The sequence below is a fragment of the Salvia miltiorrhiza genome, chromosome 3, assembly GCF_028751815.1.
Source record: "Salvia miltiorrhiza cultivar Shanhuang (shh) chromosome 3, IMPLAD_Smil_shh, whole genome shotgun sequence".
Taxonomy (NCBI): domain Eukaryota; kingdom Viridiplantae; phylum Streptophyta; class Magnoliopsida; order Lamiales; family Lamiaceae; genus Salvia; species Salvia miltiorrhiza.
The window spans coordinates 37,392,297-37,411,870 of NC_080389.1; the positions used below are offsets into that span (position 1 = coordinate 37,392,297).

Genomic DNA, 19,574 nt, shown 5'->3' on the forward strand with positions numbered 1-19,574 from the left:
GAGCATATCATACTATCATTGATTACTAGAATTCAATTTGTGGATTATGCATGCATGTTGCTCTCTCTCTCTCCCTCCCTTTGTTTCCCCACACAGTTTCGTACAAGATTGCTTGAAACTAAAAGCCATGGCCAAGACATGAAATAGGTTCATGCATGTGACTTCGTCCCACTGTCACACACACACACACACACATACATAGGAAGAGAGATAGATAGAGAGAGATGGCACGTGACAATTGAAGAATTAAACGTGCAGGCCATGTGAGTGTGTTGGGCCACGGCCTACCTCCCTTATCCAAGAGAATCTCGATATATAAAAATTACTCTACTAAGAAGAAGAAAAAAATTACTGTACAAATTTATTTTCAAGATGAAGCCCACATACCTTATAGTATTATATATTCCAACAAAGGGAGCGCCATAAAAAGAAAAGAAAATCATATATAGACTTTACTCAACTTAATCGGCCTATTCTTTGACAAGCAATCATCAGAATTCAAACATGCATGATAAACTCACCTAGCACTTTCCTTAAAATAAAAATATTAGTAAAAAAATTAAACCAAAACAAACACACAATCACTGTAGTTTGTAGGGGAGATATACATGTATTGATCAATGCGGCGGCGCTTGGCCGTGGGCGGGCGGCTTGCACTGATAGCACTTGGCGAAGAGTCCGAATGTGTCGACTTGTCTAACGAAATTGGTGACGCTGGCCCATCCTCCGAACCCGAAACCCACAACCAATATCCATACCACTATGAAGCTATTGATGCCATACATTGCCGCCCAGCTCGGCAAGAATGGTGGTGGCTTCTCAGCCGCGTTCTGCACCGTCAATTTCAAATAAGACTACACCTTCTATTTCCTATAGTGTCTCACCTTTGTATTTAACATCAAACACTTGCATACTAATAATTCCATCCAGATAATGTATACGTATGATATGAAACATAAGAGCATAATGTCAAATTTACAGTTAAGGTACGGTAAAATTTAATTTTTTTGTTTTGGTATATAGAAAAAGAATTCATTTTGATTGAAAAGGTGAAGCAACTAGAGGCCAGCTAATACGGGACATAATACATCTAGACTGCAGCATTTAACTAAATAGAAAATGACATGCCACCTATATATTGTGGTCTTTGCAAAATTTCCAAATCTTTGCATTTAATGCCCCTGCCTATACTTATTGGCTCTCTACCTAGGCCTTAGTCACTACTCTTCCCTTTTCACGAGGTCCAGATTCGCCTATTTTATTCATTGTACATATTAGCTGACTCAAAATCTTGATCTTATTAATTGATGGGAAAATATTTTACCAATTAAGTTGGGCTTCGTATTCTATATATTGAAGTTATATTAGTGTAAACATATATTGATGGATGAGACGAAAAAAATACCCGACGAGCGGAGGCTTTTCTATAAGTGAGCATATGAGCGAGGGCGGGGATGATGTAGACGGTGAAGCTGACTAGAAGGGCGCCAACGGCGGAGTTGATTGGACCGAAGAAGGGGAAGATGATGGCCAAGAACCATATCGGAATCACCACGGGCAGCCTAGCTAGAGCCCTAAGGCATATGCTCTTTGTGTCGTGCATCCCGATCACCTTCTCCCACACGAAGTAGAGTGGTGTACACGCGAACCCGAATGTGATGAACTGAGAAATTGCAATAATAGTTAGCACGTAACGAGATATATATATGTGATATTTATAAAAGCATTAAAATTGACGAGACCTGGTGAATGAGCATAAGGATGACGGCGGCATCACGCCACCCGTTTTTCGGGAGGAGGGAGAAGGCGTTGGAGTGATTCAAAAGCTCGTCGCCAAACGCCCAATACACGGCGGTGGCCGACGGTAGGGTCAGGGTGAAAACATATAATGTGGCGAACAAGTAGATGTATTTGAACTTTTGAGGTTTCCACATTGCGTGCATAATTTCCCTATTAATAAAAAACGGCAAAATCGTACTTTTCACATCCTAAACAAAAACAACATGCAAAATATATCCCACTATATCAATACAAATTAATGAGAGACTAAACCGAATATCACACAACAGAGACGCAAGAATCTAACTAGTAGTACATTATTCCTTACACAAAATGGAATAATTTTGGTGCAATAATTGTATGATGCAAAAGTACTTTAAGAGGATGGGCATTTTTGGCATTCTAAATCCATGATGAAGTCCCCAAACTGCCCTTTACTTCACATGTAATAAAACTATCAAACACTTACACAAATGTCTGAAAAAGACGGAAACCTTTAGGAAAAAGAGATAAAAACTCAAACTCAGTTGGCAGAAACTTGAACTAAATTACTTAGATATTTCTGAGGCAAAGAGTGTGATTGAGCATAATGCTAATGTATTTTTCTTGCAAATTTTATTCTCTTTTCTTCCTAGTTAAAAACATTAACAAAAAACTAAAAAAAAAAAGTAGTTGAATAGTTATGTCTGTTTTCCACAATCCACGAGGCAGCCGGCAAAAGCTGCTTAATAGAAGCCAGAAGAAGATAACATTTCCACCAACAAACACACACACACACTCAAACAAGCAATAAGTGTATTATATAAACATATACATTTATAGAGAGAGAGGGGCATGAGAGAGAAAAGCTTACACAGTAACAGCATGGCCACCAAATGTATACAGTATATTAGTGGCACCGGTGAAGTAAAGCACAAGTTTCTTCGGACCAGAGTGGTGCACATCCTCAGCCTGTTCAAAATTCCCACATTAGTAGTACTACAATTAAAATCATCCCTTTTTACACAAGGGGTGGTGGTGGTGGTGGTGGTGGTGCACATGATATCTCGACCTTTTTTTTGTTTTACCTGGCCATGTACAAGGGCTGCAATAGTCATGTACCAAGCAGTATAAGTGGTCATCCCAAGGCCTAGAAACGACCAAATTCGGTAGTTGTGAAAAGATGGAATGAAAACTGTAGTAGCACAGCATGCTCCAAATATGTATGTCCAAGTCCTCTTGTCCAAATGATCATTAACATAGTATATGTTGCTGTAATGAAATTCCAACAAATATAAAATGTGTCAAGATTCCATCTTTATGCCAATATAATGAAAAGGGGTTTATCTAAATCCGTTTTATTTATACGGGGCACGGCTCGATTTTGGAATAGAGGATCTTCACTCGTATGCTTAGCAACCATAAAAACTTATAGTAAATTTAAAACCATCAAAGACTCAATCTTTAGTTGAAGAAAATGAAAAGGGGTGGTAACACGATTTAGGAATAGAGGATCTGGTGTGAGGAAATTACCTCGCGCAGCCGATGAGTTGGATGACAGAACCAAAGAGGAGGAAAGTGCAGTTAAAGGCTAATCCCACGGCTTTCCAGTATGGACCGAGTAATCCATCCAGCACTTCAAACCACTGAGATATTTTTTGACCCCAAATTTTTTTTAAAAAAAATAGATTCTCTTTTCTATTTAATTGTAATGTTGTTTTATTGTGAATTTCCAGACCTGGATAACATGATTCTTGAAGCTTACACCTTCTTTTTCCTTTCTGCTTCGATACTCAATGTATAAAACACTGATTAAATAAGCAGTCCAGCTCCCAATCAACCCATAAAATACTTGAAAAATGATTCCAGACAGCATTCCCAGTTGGGAAAAAGAGTATGGAAGCGTCAGCAACACTTGAGCAACCTTTGCAATAAAAATTAGAGGAATTATTCCGACGATTTCTAACTCTAACTCTAGCTACAAGTAGTTAGAAAATAATTATATTTATATATCATATATATGTAAGAAAATATATACACATAATAAAAGAACGTACTTGGTTGGAAGAGCAGCTGAACCAGGCGTCCCAGGCGGAGCCGCCGTGCCAGAGGGCGTTTTTGACGCTGAAAATGGGCTGCTGCTCCGCCTGCTCCGCCGCGTCCTTGCCGCCGTCATTTTCAGTCTCGTTGAAGGTGGAGACAATGGCTTCCTCTGCTTGCTTCTGTGCCAACATTGTATTCTTTTTCCGCTTCGAAAGGGATTCAGACAGATCTGAAGAAAACAAAAAAACGATCAATGAGACAAAAACAAGAAAACGAAAGCCGAGAAAGAAACTCTCAGATCCGAAACCAGGAAAATAAATAAAAAAGGTGACACGAAAATATATAAACAAAGTAGTACTACAAAATAAAAACGCACAGGAAGAAGAAAAGAAAAAGAAAAAAAAATAACACCTCGTTTTGATTTTGATCAGTCTTATTCGGTTTCTTCAAGTTTGAAAAAATTCCCTCACTCGAAACTGGAATGATTGCTTGTTTTTATGCAGCGGCAGCGGCGGTTGAAGAAGTCTTCATTTCAAGAATTGACGTATTATTAAATGAGAAACCCAGAAATTATTGCGCTGAGCCTAAGCTATGAATTCTGCAGTAGCCACGATATCAAAATGCGCTTCTTCAAGATTTTCTGCAAGCGGCTGAAGGCGGCGAGAATTACCTCAAAAGCACAAAAAAATTCTAGCTCAGAAAAATGAATGAGAGAGAGAGAGAGAGTGAGGAGCAAAAAGAGGACTTTCTGCTACTATTAAAGCAGCACATATTTATAAGTACTACTCAACAACTAGGCTGTGAGAGTGTGTCAGTGTGTGTGAATTAATAACGATTTTCTTTTCTTTTAAATTTCCTTTTCTTTTCTTTTCTTTTCTTATTTCTTTCTTTTTTGTGAATTTGAGGAAGTTCGAAATATTTCTGTCTTTTATTTCAATAATAATTATAGATACTAAACGTTTATCTGACGCTGTTTGTTGAGTATTAATAAGGTTGGTGCATATTACGAAATTCATCAATGATTTTGGTAGAAAATGACGAAATGTTATGTAATGATTCACAAATTTTGGAATAATTGATACTCTCCCTCCATGAAATTAGTCCTTTATTCCATTTTACAATGTCTCAAAAAGATAATTTATTTTTTTAATTAATATTATACTCCATTCGTTCACGAAATAACTTCATATCTTTTCTTTTTGGGACGTCCATAAAAGAACTTCCTACCTATTTTTGGACTATTCCCCACCACTTATAATCCTCTTACTTTTCACTTTTCACAACTCCCAATATTAATTATAACACATTTTCACCACTCTCAATACATTCAACTACCTTTTATCCACTCTCAATACACTCAACAATATTTTTTTTCTTAAAACCCGTGTCACTACCTCCTATAAAGTTCTTTCATGGACGGAGGGAGTATAAAAATATTATTTTACTAAATTAATCTTATTTAATGTTTCACTTAAATGTGAAAAAGATGTATAAATATAATAAATAAGGGTATAAAAAATAAAAAAAATAATTTATGAGTTAATTAATAAAAAAGATTAAATGCATTTTTTTAATATGTGTGAAAAGTGAAAAGGGACTAAATTGATGGGACAGATGGAATAAAATAGTACAGATATGATATTATTAATTTATATCTAATCATATACCCTTTACAATTTTTTTTATACAATCCGTGAACAACTTATTCTAATAAAATATTTATAAGAGCATTCACGGAAAAATTTAACGAGCGGGCGCGCACTCGACTTGCGCGACCCTTGCACCGATATTAGGGGGATGCGGATCATTTCATATGTTTTAAAAGGACATTTACAAATGTTTCACTCCATGTCCCTTTAAAAATGATTTGTATTTTATTCTGGATTGTTCCACTATAAATTACTTATTACTTATTTTCATAAATAGCAAAATTTAACTCAAATAAAAAAATATAGACTTTATCACTTTTAATTAATTTACACATTCTTATTTTACGTGTAATAAAATAACTCACCATTTTTAACGGAATGTAGGAAATATTTGAGTATAAGAGCTATGGCAAATATTCTACTATGCGAGTTGCGAACAGTATCATATTAAAATGTATGAGTGATAGAAAATCTCCTCTATACATTGGATAACATCACTTTTTCTTTAATCTATCCTAAGTTATAGCTATGCAAATATATTCCAGAATTATATTTCGATATCTGAAATTGAATTATTGGAAATATGACACGGACATAAAAAGAAATGTTAGCAAATTCTCGGATGTTAAATTTTAACGGCAATGATAAAAATTTGAATGACTAAATTTTCAAATACGAAAAAGGTTAGTAGGAATAGATTTGCATAATACTTCGCAATTTGAGTATTAATTGGTGAAAGCAATAAATTTAATTTCCTTTTTTGTATAATTACAAATACCTTTAACTGTTTAGTCTTAATCATCGTAGACATACAACTGGCTATTCCTTTTGTTTTAGGCACAAACTCAACTGGCTATTGAGTGTAAGCAAACAACTTAATAATCATACACGACATGTCATACAAGGAAAGGAACAAACAATATAGAATATAAGTTGATAATTTCTGTAACCTTATATTACAACACAAGACTGTCAAACGAGTTCTTATAATATCATTATCGATATTAATATTATCCATATAAATACCTGATATGTATTAGTAACACTTCCTACGTCCCACTGTATCTGAGACTCTTTCTATTTTGAGCGTCCCACTATAAGTGAGACTCTTTTCTTTTTGGGTATAAGTTTTTTCTTTTAAATAGTTTTTCATTTTTTCATCTACACACAAAATACACATTTCTTAATTCTCGTGCTAAAAAAAAAGGTCTCACTTGCAGTGGGAGAGAGGAATATAAATAGAAGATTAAAACGGATGAGATACTAAAGTTTGAGATAAACAAGAAAAGTCGTAACGGCTACTCAGACAATATTATTTCAAAATAAATTACGAATATACAGTGCACTAAAAATTGTAATAAAATATTAGTATGACGGACTCGCACGATTTAAATTGAAAATTAAATAGGAATATAAGATTTTGTATATTGACGAAGGGTGGTTGAAGTTGTGTTTCCATTTCTTCTTCTTCACTGTATTCCACTAATGATTCGATTCTCGGTCTTGGTAGAGTGAGAGAATCAAGAGATTTTGGGTTAATTCACACGATCGATGGGCCCCCACTCTATACAACTTTTCTATTAATATTTGCAATTTATTTACTTTTCGTCTTTTAATACTTTTAAAATAATATTTTTACCAGTTTCTAAAGAGAAATATTTGCAAATTATAACATCATAATCTTATCTTGCGTCGAGCAGCGTATAAGATTTAGCAGGTGTTTGTAAAACTATACACTTTTTTTATAAAATAAAGGAAAAAATAAGGAAAATATATATCCCTTTTTCTATGAAAAGACAAGTGTGCTTACTTGACCAAGAAAAAATTATTTACCATGTATTTTGCACCCACAAATATCATAGTACAGAAAGAAGGAAAGAAGAAGAAGAAGAACGAAATGTATGCTTACCATGGAATTTTTGTAACCATATACATATCTGGCATCGTAGATAATTTCTAAAACTCTACTGTTGCAATAAGAATTGGAAATTGGAATTAATGATTTCGTTTGCAAAATATGCTTAACAGTTACCATGTATATTTATGGTTTGAATGAAAATCTAGTCCGAAATTTGTAAGTTATCTGAATAAATCGATAATTTGAAAAGAATTAGGGTTAAAAATTTAATTATAGTCCAAAAAATTTCAATTCAAATGACTCACCTAACTGAATAGCTCGATAATCTGATAGGATTAACCCAACAATAACATGAGTCCGATAGGACCGATTCGATAACGAGTGTGTTGGACTGATTAAATTTTTTTTTTTCTCATTGTTTTGTTTTCAAATTTCATTACTTTACTTTTACTATTATAATGTTAAGATTTTTTTAAAAATATTTATGAAATGTATTTTGAATAAATATTAAGAACTTGTACTCATTATTTTAGTTCTATGTGTTTTTAATCTAATGTTTAACATATAATGTTTAGATGTAAAAATTAGAAAACGATAAACAAATTCTTAAAGAAAAAAATATATATTCTTATCTCTTAAAAATTAGGGTTGATAATTTTGAGCACGACACGAAAACACGATACGAAATCGCACGAAATTAATGGGTTAGTGTCAAACCTTATCGAGTTTGTGTTCTTATCGTGTTGACCTGATAAGGACACGAAAATTTCGTGTTGGGTTCGTGTCGGATTCGTGTAACCTGTTAGAATTATTATTATTATTTTTTTAATTATTAGTATTTTAGAGTACGGTTTTTTACATTTTGGAGACTTTTTTTTCTCTAATCTCATCCTATATTCTGCCACCAAGCAACATAAAATTCATATTCTTCCTTATTTATTTTAATTCTTATTTTTATTGTATTGATACCGGGTCATGTTTAATTAGGTTTTTATTAAATCGTGTCATTTTTGTATCTTGTCAACACGATTCAAATCGTGTTGTTATCGTTTTCGTTTCGTGTTCGTGTTTGTGTAGATCATATCGTGTTCATGTCGAGCAATTTCTGAACATGTCGTGTTCGTATTTGACCTTATCGTGTTGTGTCGCATTGTATCGACCCGATAACAACTCGACACACACGATTTGTCAATCCTATTAAAACTTATATACGATCTATCCCTAAAATGGGTATCCTTTTGATAAAATCTAATAGAATGATCATTTATAAATCTTCCATAAAAAAAAAGGTCTAATAAATTTCTTACACTCAATCACCGAATCACAGTTATAATAACCGTAGTATCATGAAGACGAAGTGCGCAGTACATTATACATGACAAACAACAGACACCCAAATATCACACGAGAAGTACACATATCTATCATAGTGTCACATTTTTTGTGTCATGTATCAATTGAACAACACCATCGTTCAAATTAATAGCAGTTGCAGTTTTTTAAAATACTATAGAAGAATCATCCCCCTAAAATAGATGACCAATAATTTTAAGGATTAATAGTCAGAAAATACACGAACTATCACGAGATTTGCATATTGCACATCACCTTTGAAATTAGCTCCAGAATACATCACTTTTTAATTTAGTTGTAAATTGCACACGCGTTGACCACCACCTTGATCGGTGTTGATGTGGCTCCTGGAATTTTCAGATGTGGACTCACCGACATTCAAGACAACGTCGTTTTGAATGAATATAAATTAAAAAAAAAAAAATCCCCAAATCTTGTCTGCACCTTCTTCCCCAAATCTTGTCTGCACCTTCTTCCCGTCTGCACCTTCATCCCCAAATCTCGTCTGCACCTTCTTCCCCGTTTGCACCTTCATCCCCAAATCTCCTAGGTCTTCAAGTAGGCGTATTTGAGGTCGGAGAGGGCGGCCTTGGCGGTCGGCGTTGTAGGGGAACTGGGCCATTTGGCGCTCGGCGTAGGCGGCCTTGGCGTTCGAGATGGTGGCGAAGAGCTTGGCGACGAAGGCTTCCATGGCGGAGCGGTTCCTGCAGTCCTCCTTTGCTGCGAAAACCCTAGATCCGAAGCATGTTGTTCTCGCTGGTTCTTCAGGGGCGGCGGCGAGCCACCATGGCTGTTGCCATGAATTGAGGACGGAGCCGTCCTTGGAAGTGCACTGGAGAACCTTTGAATCGGAAGCGGAGGCCGTCCTTGGAAGGGGAAGGGGAGGCCGTCGTTTTGAATCGAAAGGGGAAGGAGAAGCTTTGAATCGGAAGGGAAAGCCGCCCTTGGAAGTGCACTGGAAAACCTTTGAATCGAAAGTGCACTGGTTCAGCCTTTGAATCGGAAGGGGAGGCCGGTGATGGCTCGCCGGATTCTGGAAATGGTGACGCCGGAAAACTTTTTAGGATTTTTTTTTTTTAGAAATTCTTCAAAATATCAGAACGACGTCGTTTTGCACACGTGGCTGTCCATGTCATTGCCGGTCAAACTTAAGAGTTGCCGGAATCTTTGCCGTGTGCAATTTGCAACAAAATTAAACGGTGACGTATTCTGAGGCTATTTTTGAAGGTCATGTGCAATATGCAAATTTCGTGAAAGTTCGTGTATTTTTCGACTATTAACCCTAATTTTAATGGTCATTCATAAATATTCCAAAAAATGACTTATAAATATATTAGCTTTAATTCATACACATTTATAATTTATAATTATATTAATCGTAATTCCATAACATGAGGTAGCTAGTACATTGTACACATGACCTACACCACACCCTCAACACAATAATCACATGAGAAGTGCGCAAAACTATCATAGTGTCACATTTTTTATGTCATGGATCAATTTAACCACGTCATAATTCAAATTAACGTTAAATTTACATTGTTTTTCCTTCTAAAACTATAGAAAATTTATCCCCCCAAAAGTTACACATGAAAAAGTAAAGAAAAAAGATGGAATGATGATAAAAAATCAAGTAAAGATGAGACATATAGAAAAAGTGACGAATGGTCAAAGTTTTCATAGTTTCACCTCATGAGGAACAAACATGCCTTCATTATCATTGAATTTGTCAAATGATTATGTGACTTACTTGAGTTTGTCTTAAATGTTGGGAGGCAATAGTATCAATTGGGAAAAAAGAAAAGCCTTTTGTGTCGTTTATTGCAATCCTCGTCATTTTTACTAGTTAATTTCTCTTGCCGTTGGGAAAAGACTTCAACTTTTCTTTTTTATTTGTGCCAGCTAGAAAGATTCTCGTTGCTTTCTATCCACGGTTAGATGTTGCACCAATTTGAGGCGTAGTGTGTAGTGTGTTTCAATTTCGTATTTTACGTGCGTAAATTTTTACGTGTATACAATAGTGTTTTTTATTCAATTAATCATACTTATTTTATCTTGTCAAGTAAGGATGGGGCACAGAGTCTACGCAAACTCCTAAATAGGGTGTTCAAATTTGAAGTATTTTCTTTAGATTTCTCTGGTTGGGGGAAAATGGAATTAATTCTATACTTGATTCGACAATAAATAAATGTTTTTTGTGTTCTTGAATATAATTCTTGAACCACTCATAGCATTCACAACAGGGGCTGCGAAGTGGGTGCGCGCCCGACTTGCCCGAGTACCCTGCCACTGTCGAGCCTGGCTGGTGCGAGCAGCGCTCGCAAAATGCGCTCCGGGTGCACGAGGAGAGACAGAAGAGCGTGAGGGGATCGCCCAATAGGAAAAAAGAAAATAAAAAAATAAAAAAATGAGAAAAATCTTGGGCTGTGAGATGGGGTTCTCTGCTGCAGAGTCGGTGGCTCGGACGGATGGGGCCCACTTGCAAGCCTGGAAGCTTGGCTAGCGGAAGTGGATGCTTTTAGTCAAATTTATCTATCTTAACCAATATTCCTATATTGCAACCTTAAGAAAAATATATTTTTGTATCCTAATTCTGGCACACTTTTAGCGATGAAGATTTTAGAAGATGGACAAGCATACGTTAAGATATCTGCATTGTATTGAATTTTCAATGAGTGCATACACATCCTTATTCTAATAATTAAAGTTAAGTGATACACATCATTGTCAGGATTCTATTTTCTGGAACATCCTGGTTAATCTTGTTGTTGGTTTGTGTTTATTGGTGATGTTAGTGCCCGATTATTAAAATTTTCAAGGATTTTTTTTATTAACTGTTATGAAGCATTGATGATCTAGAATGCTTTTCATCCGTATTTATTGTTCTTCTCATCATCTGAGAATGAACAATGTTTTAAGTTGGTAGGAGTTGATAACATTATTTTTTTATACTCAAAATGTTCTTATTATGTCAATTTTGTAGCGAATTGAGTGTTTGATAATTCATATGTTCTTGAATTGTCTTATCGTGTAAATTGTGATAGTTTTTTGTACTCTGATATAATTTTCATAAAATTTGAGGAAGATTTAAGTAAAATAGTATGAATAACAAATCGAAGTCCAAATAGGAGAAATATGACCGAAACAAGAAAATAGCGTGCATTTACAAAAACTCGACGACCACTTCAGCGATCACCGACTTTGTACTAAGATTTTCTATAATTTTCAAGCAAAAACAACCACCTACACACCTGGTCGTTGAGTTGTCCGTGTTTGGCCCAAATTTAAGTCTTTCAATGTATTTTTGGATTTTACACTTTATTTTTTTCTTGTGCCTATGTATAGGAACCCATATATATCTTTTATGTACACAATTCATTACCTAAGTTAAATTTTTCATTGTTCTTCAAATTTTAAATCTTAGATTTACTTTCTACAAGGATTGCCTTTAGATTTAAATTGTTCATCGTGGATTCGTCTCTGGGTTTTATTTATTTAATTAGTTTTTTTTATATTTTGTTCTTATTTAATTTTGTCTAGCTAAGTTTTTTTTTGATAAATTAACAATATTAGATAAAAAAAAAAATTTAAAGTCAGTATTAAATTTTAGCTAAATTTTAGTTTGATTCTAAAGTCTGTATGTTATTTTGAATTTATGTTTTATTTTATTAATTGCAAAATGCCTTTCAATTTGTGATTAATGATTCGTGGTTCTTATTTTTGTGAAATATGTGGTCAATATTTTACATGTTTAGTTGTTTAATTTGAGACATAGCAGAGACAAGTGCTCACCCAATTCAGGAATGCAAGATACTCCATAGTTTACCTTGAGCCATAGCGGATATATGTGGATTATAGGAAGCAATTATTTGTGGGCTTTTGGGATCAGAGTTAGTATATTTCTTCTTTATATTTATAGGCGATAGGAAGCATATTAATCTATTGTCATAAACTGCTTGAAAGAAAATGTATGATTAGTTGTGGGATTTGTCATCGAGACTAGATTAAACTAGTAAGGGTGTGTTTGATAGCTGAAATGAGATAAGGGATGATAAATAAAATCTAGATAAATAATATAAATTGGGTGAGATTATTAATATTTTATAGGTGTTTGATAAATTAGATATAAATACTAAGATAACTAATATTATTGTTTGATACAAAATATACAACTATAGATTAAAAAGTAAATTACACTTTTAACCTTATATTTAAATAAAAAAACTAAACAAAAGAAAAATAAAAAAATAATTATCCCACATCCCAACCCCAATACCAGCCGCCCCCACCGTCCAAAACAACTTCTTCTTCCATAACATTTCCCCCTCCCCCCCCCCCCCCCAACCCCAACCCCCCTCTCCCCCACACGGCAGATTGCCTTTCCTCCCCATTAATTCTTCCTCCCTCTGCAAAATATTTGTTGCAGTCACAAATCAACAACCAAAGAAAGATCCCTTCACTTCCCCCTGTTGTAGAACCACCGCCAGAATAATTATTGTAGTCACAAATGAACAACCAAAGAAAGATCCCTCCACTTCCCCCTGTTGTAGAACCACAGCCAGAATAATTGTTGCAGTCACAGACGGCGGCGATTTTACCTCTCCCTCCCTCCCCCCGCCGGCGGCGGCGGCGTCCACCCACCCCAACTATTTTTTCAGCCGCTGTTTCCGCTACAATTTTATTCGTCTCCATCCACCACCAACAAGCACAATTTTTACTAGCTCTGGAAAGATGGAAGCAAGCTTTACCTTGTTCTTACGTACCAGAGTGAGAGTAGGTCTTCCACTCAGAGAATCGATGAATTGAAATCAGAAATAGCATCTTCAAAGAAACTTGATTTTGTTTTGGGAAAAGAGGGTTAAATTTGTAAAACAAAAATTAATCAAGGTTACTGTTGGTGAGGAGATTATTGAACTGGGGGTCTGCATGTGATCAGAAATCTAAGTGGAACAGTAGTTTTAGTGCGGGCTTTGCATTTGCAGCGGGCCTGGGACATTACTGAATAAGGCTATCAAACATGGAGAAATAGTGAGATTGATAATTTATCTCAACTAATAAAGCCTATCAAACACGCCCTAATTGTATTAATAAGTTAATTGCATGAGTTTGGTTGAGTCATTACATCTTCCATGATCAATATTTTATATTTGATATTTTTTTTGAGTCTGTTATTTAATTTGAATTTGAATTTGAATCTACTGCATATTATATTTCTTTGCCTAGTTATTGAATTTTTCTCCACTTGAGTTTGATGTATGGATATTAGTGAAGTGTTCGTGGTTTATTATTCATTGTGTTTTCATGTTTTAAGTCCTTGTGAATATGATACTCGATTACTATATACACTACAAATTGCACTGTTTAGTAGCGGTAATATATTGCTAGAATTTTAGCATCAATGAAATACTATGAATTCGTTATGAAACATTATAAATTTGTTGCCACCTATGGGATTCAAACCTTGAACCACGAACTCATTCAGCAAAATCATGAATTCACCATGGATCTTCACGATCTAAGGACTATAAATGATTCATATTGTATAGAGTTAATTGCATGTACTATCACGAACTTTGCCCGAAATCCATTTTCCCCACGATCTTTAAAAATTCCATTTTTTATCAAATACTTTGAAATTTGTTTGATTTCCCCACAAATTTTTTTTCGATGACTGTAAAAATGACATAATAGTGATGCAGATTTTATTTTTACACGTAACACTGACTTGGAATATATATGAATTTTAAATTACACATATAATATTAAATAATCATAAAAAATCCCTAATTTCTTTAATTTGCTTATCTTTTTGAGGAAAAGATTATGCATCTTCTCGAAGGGTTCCAAACCATAATCGCACATATTTCTTGGAATTTCATCATATTGCTTCATAATTAATTTTCTTCTCGAAGGCTTCCAAACCAAAATGGCACATCCTATTCCTTGGAATTCATCCAACTCCACGGTGGCATTGCTGTGCCGATTGCTGGCGCCGGTGAGAAGCTCATGAATCGCGACGCCGGTGGACAGCGCTCCGCTGCCACTACAATGGGAGGTCGGTGGGTTAATCGAAGTTAGAGTCATCTGCCATGGCTGACATGTAAGTCATTTTCTCTTTTTTCTGAATTTATTTAAAAAAAATTTGACATCCTACAAACAATGAAATTAGAATTTGAACCAAAAGAGAAGGAACAAAAAGATATCTTGTAGATTGAAGAAAAAGGAAACAAGAAAGAAGAAGACGGAAAATGGTGTACAAAGCGAGGAGGGAGAAAATGAGGAAGAATAAAACAGTTAGGGATGAGATTGAAGGGAACGATTAATTTAGGAAGAGGGAGGACGGAAAACTAGGGTTTTAATGTTTAATTCTATAGATTTAATCACCAAACTGAAACACAACATTTAATTCACTGGAAGGCTACAAGTATGGTATGTGCCGGCGAGCCACATCAGCACCACGTCGATTCCGATTTGAGAAAAACAATTGTGGAAAAATTGAACAAATATCAAAGTATTTGATAAAAAAAATGAATTTTTAAAGATTGGGCAAAGTTTGTAATATTGGGCAAAGTTCGTGATACACCCAATCGGTGGATGTGGACAAGCCTTTGGAAGATGGCCTCCGTACCATTAAAGGCCGTAAGCAGAACAGTTATCGAAAGCAAAATTCTTGGCTGCCTAAAACGGGAAACAATAAAGAGCATGAGGAGGTTCGGGAATCCCTTTGGGATGCACATCAATCCAGAACCCCCAACTCTCACGGCACTTGCAAGACTGATCTCTTTTCGGATCGTCCGGCTGGAGGCTCCCCTAGCAACTCTATTGCTTCACATAACCCCTTCAATGTGCTAGGTTCATTGGTCTTTGAGGCTGAAGACATCGTCGTTCCTAAGCATGTTAGCTGCGAACTTGAGAAGCAGCAGCAATTGCTCGGGACTATGCAGGACGCTACTTTGGTGGCTACTCCGAAGCCTTCTAAGGGAGCCGTGACTGTCAACAACGATTCTCCGGGTTCCCGAGGTACCCTTCCAATTGCTAGAGAGCAGCCCGTCTCGGGCGTAAAATATGATGATATGGAAACTCAACAACCGACTGATACTGCTACTGTATCTGAGATTGAGACGGCCAATCAGACGCACTGTAGCAATCTTGATCTGGCTTTGGTTGTGACGCCAGGCAAGGAGACGTTGGAGGGCCCTCCCTTAACTCGCGGCTGAGGGCGTCCGAAGGGGGCTATCAAGAAGGGGAAGGTTTCTGATTCCTCTATCAAGCACCGACTCCGGCGTATAATCAAGAATGGTATGTCTTCAGATTTTCAAAAAGCAGCAGGCCGTGCTGCTGGTGCCGTTTTGCAGGGCACCGTTCTTGACTCTCAGTCGCCGGTGGAGTTCTTGAATAAAGTACAACATGCTCAGTCTCGAGGAGCGATTCTGCAAAACTTTGTGATTCACTCCTCTTCCGACGCAGCCCGATCTATGTCGGCGGTGGTCTCTACAAAAAAGAAAAAATGGGGAGATATGTTGGACGATGAAGATGTTGGGGACGAGGATGTTTTTTTAAATTTTTCCTGGTTTTCGTCGACCCGTGGTCCTTTGCGGGTGCTTTCACGTGATTTTTTGTTTTGCTTTTAGATGGTTCCTCTGTGACCTGGCCCTTTGTTAGCGTCTGTACTCTCGGGATTTTTTAGGTCCCTTTTCTTTCTTTTTTCTTTTCAATAAATTTTCTATTTCAGCAGCAGGCAAAGTTCGTGATATACAATCAAGTAAAAAAAAAACCCTATTGTATCCAATAGGGTTAAGTGCCTGTAAATACACGAAGTATATACAAAATTTGATTTTTAACCAACACTAATTATTTTTTTTATATAAATTATTATATAAGTAAATAAAGAAATTTTAAAGACCGCGCGATGGAGGACTCGAACCCAAGACCATAGGTCTTGTACATTAACCTCCTACCACTAGCCCAACACACGCACACACCAACACTACTTCTTTAGTTGATAAAACTTTGAATCTTTTTAAGTTCGACCTGAATTAAAACTCCAGACACATTTAATCCTACGTAGACCCTACGTAGACATTGAAATTTTATTGCATTATATTTTTTGTATAAGCTAGTTATGAGTAGAGGTGGCCACGGTTCGGTTCCCGGTTCGAATCGGAATCGGAACCGCCGGTTCCCGGTTCCAAAAACTGGAACCGGAACCGAACCAAAAAATAACCCTCACGGTTTCGGTTCCGAACCGTGAACCGGCGGTTCTGGTTCGAACCGTTAGAACCGTCCATTTTTTTTAATGTAATTTATATTATTTTATGTATTGTTGTGTAAAATTTAATGAAATTTGCTTTAATAAAATAAATGACACAAGAAAATATAAAGTTCATATTCATTACTAGTATTTTCTAAATTGAACTTATAATTCAAAGTTACACCTTACAACTCTTGTAAATAAAATTTACAAATTACAATATTTGAATGCTAAAATAAAATTAAGGCAATTTAGTTTATAACTTTTAATTGGGGAAAAAAAAGAAATAAAGGAAATAGAACTTGAACTTAATTATAACATTTAAGTTATAATTGAGTTGCCTACGTATCCCGTTAGAAATTTAGGAGCACTTTTAAGTTGTTTTCAATTTTTTTTGTCTATGTTTTGCTATTTCGTTTTTCAAAATTTTTCCTTTTTTTTTTCTTTTTTGTTTTCATTTTTTGCTGTTTCTTTTTCATTTTTTTATTTCTATTCTCCTTTTTTACAATATTTATTTTATTTTATTTATTTCAAAGCAATTATTATTATGATAAAAAATAACTATCAATATGAAAAAATGTACAATAATTATTTGACCAAATATTTTCTTTATTTTATTTTAGTAAAGGATATTCTTTATTTTCTTTTATTTTTTCGTTAATTTTTTATTTTCACATTTTTTATATTTTTTTCTTTTTCTCCAATTATTTCATCTTTTCTAAAAATATTACATTTATTCATATCAATTGTTATTTTTTTCTTACGACAATAATTATTTGACCAAATAACTAAAATTACAAGTTTTCATGCGTAAAAATAACAATTATCGTGAAAAAATACTAATAATTTTGAAATATTACATTTCTTCATATGAATAATTAATTTTTATTAAGTCAATAATTACTCTTTTTTTATTTTTTTTATTTTTAAAAAATATTACCTTTATTCATATCAATGATTATTTTTTCTTACGACTATAAGTACTTGACCAAATCATTAAAATTACAAGGCGGTTCTGGGCACGGTTCCACGGTTCTAACCGTGGAACCTTCGGTTCACGGTTCCAAGGCGGTTCTGGGCACGGTTCCATCCCGGTCGCGGTTCCACGGTTCGGTTCCGGTTCGGAACCGGGAACCGGCGGTTTGAGAAATCTGAACCGTAACCGAACCGGTCGAGCATGGTTTCGGTTCCGGTTCGGAACCGTGTATCACGGTTCCGGTTCCAGAACCGTCCCGGACGGTCCGATTTTCCGGTTCGGTTCCCGGTTCCGATTTTTTGGCCACCTCTAGTTATGAGTCTTATGACGAAGAAGAGAAAGAGATAATGTTTTGGCGTCCATGTGATAACATTTTGACGTCCACATAGGATAAAATGTTGCCAGAATCTTACCAAATTCCAAAAAGCCAAAATTTTTATAATTAACCAAACAAATAGTATTGGCTAAAATCAAAATTTGAATATGCTTAGGGCTCTTTGACTGAGATGTCTTTTACTATATGTCATATTAATATCATGTTTGGTAGAAAATATTAAAAATTCTGTAAAATATAATATATTGTTTACTATGATGTATTAAGATTATATAAAGTTAATAATAGTTATAATTAAGATTTGTATTACGTATACCACCTCTATAGGTGGTATACATAATCCCTCAACTCAGTATAATATTTTCGAAACTTTTAATTTATAAAAGACCGTGTATTTTGTATTATCATCCGTACCAAACGAGCCCTTAGTATATTTACAGGTAATTAATCCTATATTATATATATTTATACTTATTTGAACCACTCCTACACTTATATAATTGTAACAATAGATAAATATAATTTATCACATTTCACTATTGTCCATTAAATTTAATGTATAATTTAAATATAATAAGAAAACTAAAATTTGTTGAATAATGCTTTTTTATATTAGGTATAGATATAAATGTCACTAAATAACATAAGGGATCCATGTTAAATTTCTCATTTTGCAGTTAAAACTTAAAAGTGAAAGAAAATCTAATTTACTAAGTTTGGTTAATTTAATGAGTGATTTAGTCAGAATTATGACAAGTTGTAAGAATTAGCCAATATAAAAATATTGATTAAAAACGCAAATCCAGTAATAAAAAATTGAACCAATTTTAGAAAATGGCAGCTTGAAACCAGTGATTAAATACCCCTAATTTCCTAAAATAAAGGATAGTGATTCAATAGTTAGTTTTAACAAACAATATGCATTGTTTCCTACTCGGCACACGAAAACAACCTTTAGTTTGTTAGAACATGCAAATATTGTTGTATAAAGGTGTGTTACATGGAGATTTATTTACTTTCCTAAAACTGCAAGGATAATTATTATATCGTATGCTTCCCATAAAAAAAAAGATACTGATGAGGAGTGATATGTGCAGAGCAGAGAAGTGGTCTTAGCCAGAGGAACGGGCCTGTCAGAGGAGCGGGATTCATCAAGGAAATGTGCTTCCGCAGAGAAGTCAGAGGGATGAGCCTTATCAGAGGAACGGTTTGCACCAGAGAAGTCATTCTCGCCAGAGAGATGGTTTTCACCAGAGGAATCACTGGAAGGGCGGGAAAATCTCCCGCCTGCGGACATAATTACCATTATGCCCCTGACCATGCGAGATGCGTGCTCCAGCGATGAATTT

At 35.0% G+C, this 19,574-nt stretch overlaps 1 protein-coding gene across 1 annotated transcript; it reads right to left on the reverse strand.

Annotated features, from left to right (window-relative positions):
* Positions 1-423: 423 nt before the first annotated feature.
* LOC131016581 (auxin transporter-like protein 2) lies at positions 424-4,708 on the reverse strand. The gene is made up of 9 exons (XM_057945292.1): positions 4,213-4,708; positions 3,816-4,030; positions 3,497-3,682; positions 3,292-3,404; positions 2,847-3,030; positions 2,633-2,730; positions 1,743-1,950; positions 1,406-1,663; positions 424-830 (listed from the first exon to the last, which is right to left on the reverse strand). Exons 2-9 carry the CDS (start codon positions 3,990-3,992, stop codon positions 618-620), a joined length of 1,437 nt encoding a protein of 478 aa, XP_057801275.1. The 5' UTR covers positions 3,993-4,030; positions 4,213-4,708; the 3' UTR covers positions 424-617.
* Positions 4,709-19,574: the final 14,866 nt, after the last annotated feature.

What these genes read in the sequence shown, in the direction of transcription:
- LOC131016581 (XM_057945292.1), bottom strand. Translation starts at nt 3,992, where the DNA reads ATGTTGGCACAGAAGCAAGCAGAGGAAGCCATTGTCTCCACCTTCAAC. An exon ending in TCAGCTGCTCTTCCAACCAA is followed by an intron (nt 3,683 to 3,815) that starts GTACGTTCTTTT and finishes TTTATTGCAAAG; the next exon opens with GTTGCTCAAGTGTTGCTGAC. An exon ending in CAACTCATCGGCTGCGCGAG is followed by an intron (nt 3,031 to 3,291) that starts GTAATTTCCTCA and finishes ATTTCATTACAG; the next exon opens with CAACATATACTATGTTAATG.